General features: G+C 45.6%; 1 protein-coding gene across 1 annotated transcript in view; it reads right to left on the bottom strand.

Moving 5' to 3' along the window:
* Positions 1–5,426, bottom strand: part of zeb1b (zinc finger E-box binding homeobox 1b) — a gene marked incomplete at its 3' end in the record, with an annotated part of 50,835 nt that extends 45,409 nt beyond the window's left edge. The window contains 1 exon segment of the mRNA XM_042068868.1: positions 5,326–5,426. Coding sequence (XP_041924802.1) covers positions 5,326–5,383 — 58 coding nt within the window.
* Between the last annotated feature and the right edge of the window lie 1,128 nt (positions 5,427–6,554).

Raw genomic sequence — 6,554 nt, 5'->3', positions numbered from 1 at the left:
TATCTAATTTCCACCACACACACACACACACACACCTGCTCGATTATATTCACGACACATTCTACACACTCCTGCTCAAGCACACAACTGGCCTACTATTGCAACACATCCTCTTCCAAAACATCCCATACACACACACACACACACACACACACACACACACACACACACACACACATACTCCTTTATGTAAAACTACTCTTACAAACAGTTTGCAATCTAATACATTAGATTAGATCATTTGAGTGCAAGTGTGTGTGTGTGTGTGTAAGAGGGTATTTTCCCCAGGGGAAACTAAGGGCTGCATTCCTGCACTCGTTCACCAACTGAGAGGAGGTGGGATCACACAGGAAGTGTATGTGTCCTGTGAACACTCTCACACACACACACACACACACACACACCTGTCCTCCAACTTGCGTCTCACACTGACAGCTTAACAGCCTGAGACGAAGGGAGAGAAAATGACAGAGAATTGGAGTAAACAGAGAGAAAGAAAAAAAAAACATCAGAATGCCTACATCAAAATGCCCATCATTACAATGCCTACATCACAATGGCCGTCATCAGAATGCCTACATCAAAATGCCCATCATTACAATGCCTACATCACAATGGCCGTCATCAGAATGCCTACATCAAAATGCCCATCATTACAATGCCTACATCACAATGGCCGTCATCAGAATGCCTACATCAAAATGGTCATCATTAGTATTGCCTACATATATATCGTATATATGATTGCCTACATCAAAATGGTCATCTTCTATTTAGAAAGAAACTGTCGCGTATGCGACTGGATTTACCTCACTTTCAAAATCAATACAAGCCATCATAGAGGCTACGCATTTGTATGTGTGGGTGTTTGTCACTGAAATTAAATGGATTCAAAGATTTTAGAGAAGACATTTAGTCCCATTACATTGCCAGTTGTAAATGGTTGTGTGTGTGTGCGTCTGTGTGTGTGTGTGTGTGTGTGTGTGTGTGTGTGTGTGGCGTAGCACGCACAACACTTACACCTCTCTTTCACCTCTCAGTGGTACATTCTTCACCTGGTGACTAACTGCCCCAATATACACCACACACACACACACACACACACACACACAGACACACACACACACACACACACTCCCATAACAAGACAAAGATTCTTCACCTGCTGGTAAATTGCACCTCTAGCCTATACACCTCTCTCTCACACACACACACTCCCCGCCTGTCACAAAATTAAGTTTCTTTACCTGGTGACAAATGACACTTCACCACACACACGTACACACACACACACACACACACGAGCGTGTGCGCAAAGATTCTTTACCTGGTGGCAAATTACACCTCAATCCACTACATTCTGTAGACACACACACACACACACACACACACACAGCAAGCCTGGTCACAAGACACAAATTCTTCACCTGATGGTTAAGCACTCTCACACGGAGGCCTCAAGAACCAGAAAACACCCACACTGGTAGCCTTAAATGTGAGTGAGATCGTTACTCAAATACCATCGGCCTAACACACACACACACACACGCACGTACACACCAACTGGCAGCTGTGCTCACAGTTTTCCCTTTTCTGTCTAAAAGCACAAAACTAAAAGCATAGGTTGTAAACAGGTCTCCAACCAATCCCCCCGGACATGGTGTGTGAGTGTGTGTGTGTGGGAGGGGGGGCACACCCTGTTTATCAGGTGCTTGGCAGTAACACTCTAAGACGAAGCGTTCCACTGAGAGTGACGTGAGCAGTGGTGCCACTCTCGGGTTGAGTAGAGCGTGACACTAACACAGAAGTAGTGTGTGTGTGTGTGGATACTGTGTAGGGGGAAAGGACTGCAGTGTCAGGGTGGTGTGTGTTGACAGACTTGTGCTGTGCTGTGTTGTGTTATGTTGAGGTATGCTATGCTGTGTGGTGTTAGATAGATAGATACTTTATTGATCCCCAGGGGAAATTCAAGAGTGTTGAGGTGTGCTGTGGAGAGTTTAGTTGTCTTGTGCGGTGTTGAGGTGCGTTGTTGTGTTCTGTTGTGTTGAACTGAGGTGTGTTGCAATGTGTTGAGTTGTGTTGTGTAGTTGGACCGAGGACAGGGTGTTAGGGGATGAGTTTGGGTTATGTGGGGTGAGAGCTCTGGTTTGGTGCATGCCTGTGGTGTGTGCCTGTGGGTATGCTGAGATGTGTGGATAGGGTGTGTGGGCTGAGTTGGTGAGGGCAGTTGGTATAAGGCTTTGGTGGCCACTGTGAATCATGTGCTTATAGGACTTGATAGACACACAGATATAAATCACAACATGTGTACATGCGCACACACAGACATACACAGAATGTCAGGGAAGATTATCAGCACACCCTGCCAAATTTATCAGGAAGAAAAAAAATCGGTCTGGAGCCATCACTAATAACTTGAAGCATCTATCCTTCACACACGCAGACACACACACAACAGACACACCTGTTAGCAAGAGCACGCGCTCCTGCCTGCACCGTCTCTCAATTCGCAATCTGATCAGACCGCATGGGGGGAGGGAGGAGCGCTAATGACGTCGCCGCGCTGAGTCTTGACGGGCATCACTGTGGGGCACGGAGGTCGCCAGAGACTCCCCACGCCTGTCCGTTCATTATAACATCACTATTCCATGAGAAAAATCTCACCAATTTCCAGATTTTTTACTAAACTATAATAAATGTCCCGTCAACAATTGTATGACAATGTTGTACGCATGTTACACGCATTTCAGAGAAGATTTGCCAAAGAATGAACACTATTATTTTAATGAACATCTAGCCTAGACTACACGAGAGTAACCTAGACTACCTGTTACCTTAAACACAAATACCCTGTTTTGCATAGGTCCTATATTTTAAAATAAATATGTGTATTTCCCTTGAAACGCGAGCGTCACATTTTGATCTCCACCGTGGGTGTTACCTCTCTAACCAGGTGCGTCTCGTGCATCATCATACCTGCAGTGCAGCGCGAGTCGCCATTCTGACCCACCCGCAGTCCTGAGCCCACGCGAGTCATATATCACAAACCAAACCGATCGTTAAAGCTCTTCCCTCGAACGCTTGTAGTCTACCATATTACAAGCTCCCCCATCACGCGCCACCTTTGAGCATCTTCTCTCTTCCTCTGCAGCGCGAGAGCCGCATGGCACCTTTACGACGATTCGGTAAATTCACATCAAACCGCAAGTCAGACACCCAAACGACTTTAAGGAAAACAAAAATCAGACCAAAACATAACTAAAAACATAAAGTAAATATTTCTAGCTCTTTCGACATCACTGACGCATAACCTAACGCCGATTTGCCTCCGTCAACAAACTAAAACTCCATCTTTTTTTCTACCTGCACAAGTTGACATTTGCTGCAGCGCGTGGAAAGCGCGTTTCCTTCAGCCTTCACCAGTATGCGCGAGCTCCGGTGGTGGGGATTTGTCTTCAACGAATCCGAAGTCCGACTATTCTGATTTTCAAATTTATCACAACAGATTATTTTAGTGGCTGTTAAGACCCAGATCAGGTAAACATGTTTACAGGTTCGTTCCGCGGCGAGACTCCAACGCGCGAAATAGCCTACACTGCGCACGCATGTCGTCAGTGCGAGGAAGAGAAGGTGTCTAGGAACACCTCATGGCGAGTGGGAAATAGTTATTATAGATAATATGTTGACAATTGTGGATTAATTATGCTAAATTTGTATTCTGGGGTGAAAACCTTTCAGGTGATATTACAAATCGTTACCAGCCGGTTTACCCCGCCTACTTGCTAGGCTAAAAACGACAGGGTGAAGGATTGAGAGCCAGCCTGTATACAAACAAACTTAACCGATCCGTGTAAAACTACATATAAAAATACTCTGCATACGAATAACTTCACCAGGTTACAGTTAACCAGTGTACAGTAAAACCGCTCAACTGTCACAGTCTTCAGGAGCCAGCGACCTGCACAACTTCTCGACAGTCCCGCAGACATAAGCAAGCCACATCCCCACGCGCTCCTGTCCGCCCTAAACGTGGCTCGCAGCTGTCCGCCCCAGTGTCAGCTACAAAGCAGTTTGGTAAACAACAGCCGGGTGACAAATAAATAAAAGCAAAAATAGCCTAAAGGAAACTCGACCGAATGTTCGGGCACTCAAGAACATTGTCCGATTATGAGGAAATATCCATCTATTTGCGAGCTCCATGTTCACAAACACTACTGTTTGCTCGTGGTCCTGTGTACCGTTGGATGTATGCATGCCTTATATAGTCCGTGGCAGCTGTGCTCTCGGCTCTCGAGATTCCATTCCCTCTCCTCCGCGCCCCGAGCAGGTAGTGTGTGTGTGTGTGTGATAGAGAGAGAGAGTGTGTGTGTGTGTGTGTTTAGCCCCAGTCTAGCTCTAGTATTCCTGCTCCGGTAACGAGGAGCGAGCCACAGCCAGTACACACCCTTGTTTCACCTCAACTTCTTACCGAATATAAAAAGTCAACGACAAAACAGCTCCACTTATGTCAACCCTTCTCACGATGCAATGACGTTAACGTTACAAGACAATATTATTACACGAACACACCGTATAAAACAGTTTAACGTTTTTAAAAACAAGCTGTCAAAGCATGTAAAAGTACTTCACTAAGTATGCACCGTAATATACAGTTTAATCAAAAAGTATATTCGATCATATTATTTTAGAAAAATATTGTTTGACTATCCTAAGATTGTGAACCACTCGTGCTGCAACAGTGCCTCGCTAGCTCGCTAGCTCACGCTACGAAACAGGCATTACAGCCTAATTCAAAATTTTTACTTATTTCACCAGTTAAACATAATCTCAGGTATAAGACACAATTCGGTTGTTGAGACATTTCCATCACGACAACACACTCTAACACAGGTTCGGCAGGAATACGACATTCCGTAGAAAAGCAGGCAGGTAAGTAAGTTTCATTTCGGTCAAACACGATGGGGAAAAGCAGCCTAAATTATCCGCCTGAATCTGAGGGATTACTCCCAAAGTTTGCTTTAAGCTCAATACGTTTAAATCAGAATTAAAGTGAGTTAAGAGAAGACAAGGAGACAAAAGCGCTTCCCCAGTGCATGGGACTGGGTGCATATAACGGTTCACGGTGCACTGAACCGCTAGGCGGAGGGGGAGTCGCGAGCCAGGTATAACGGTACACCACATAGGAGCTGTTCCACAGCGCTTTCCTCGCGACTTTCCAGCACTTTTAGCGACTAAAAAACACAGTTGCCAAGTCCCACAGTCAGACAAAACTCGATGTCCGAGCCACCTAGAACACCTTCCACTCCCGCAAGCGCTTCTACTTACCGCTAGTCCTCCGCGGATTCGCCTGCTTTCTGCGCTTACACCTGGGGCCATCCGCCATGATCCTTTCGCTCGGTGGAAATGCTGCCGGAGAGTCACCTCCTCTCTCGCCCCCACACCTCCCCTCCCCTCCAGCTCACCCTCCCTCCACCTCCCCTCCCTGCACCTGGTTTACGACACTCCGCTTTACGACATTACCTTCTGGCTGCAGATTACACCTCTTCAGCCCAGTGCCCGCCCCTCTCGAGATCGCCACTCTTCTCCCTCCGCCCAGTAGGCGCACGCGGTTCTGTTGCTGGCTGTTACTCGCGCACGAGGTGGCGACCCTCCTCTCAAAGCAGGTCGCGCGCAGAGACAACCTGATGATGTTCAGAAGGGAATTTTGAGGGACAGGAGGAAATTGAGGTGGTGGCCAATGTCCACTGTGTCCTCTGAGATATTACAGGTACAATGCTGGGCTAGATTAAAACAAAAGTACTCAAATTGAATAATTAAATTATGTAGCATATATGAACACTTTTTTGTTATGATGAAAACGTTCAAAAAGGGAGAGCACTTGCTACTCACACCTGATAAGCCAAACTAAACTCTCTGCATACCTTGCCTACCACATAGGCTAGGCTACTCAGTATCCTAAAAGCTACCCTACATGTGGGTTAAGATATTTCATTTGAAGACTCAAATTGCATTTGTGTGTGTGTGTGTGTGTGGTGTGTGTCTTTCTAACATATACATAATGAGTTTTTTTTTTAAGTTATGAAGGCTGTGTCTGACCTTTGTAAATGATCTCTGTCTGCAGTGTGATGTGTTGTGTAATAACGTAAGACCTGCTTTTGCCACGACTTCTCTGCCTAAGTCGTTGCCTAACTTTGTATTGGTTTGGAATGATGTTTAGGCTATGAGGTAATAGGCTACTTGCAAAATGGAATACAACCTGTGACTGAACTGTGTTTTTCCCCTCTGGCATTATAATGTTAAATCTTTCATCTGCACTTTTTAAATGATGAATGTTGTTATTCGAGTTTGAATGCAAAACAACTCTCACCCATCAAAGCACTGGTGTTTGTGTATTTACTTTGATCACAGGTGACTGATGCTGCATACATGGTGTGTGTGTGTGTGTGTGTGCATGTTTGATTGTGTGTGTGTGTGTCTGTTTGTTCCTCTCTGTCCTCACTCTCCATCTGTCCTCATCCCTCTCCATCATAGGTCAAGGTTTGGCCAATATTAGG

Source organism: Alosa sapidissima, chromosome 17, assembly GCF_018492685.1.
Source record: "Alosa sapidissima isolate fAloSap1 chromosome 17, fAloSap1.pri, whole genome shotgun sequence".
NCBI classification, from domain to species: domain Eukaryota; kingdom Metazoa; phylum Chordata; class Actinopteri; order Clupeiformes; family Clupeidae; genus Alosa; species Alosa sapidissima.
Note: the sequence above shows the minus strand (reverse complement) of the source record. Positions and strands in the feature narration are given on the sequence as shown.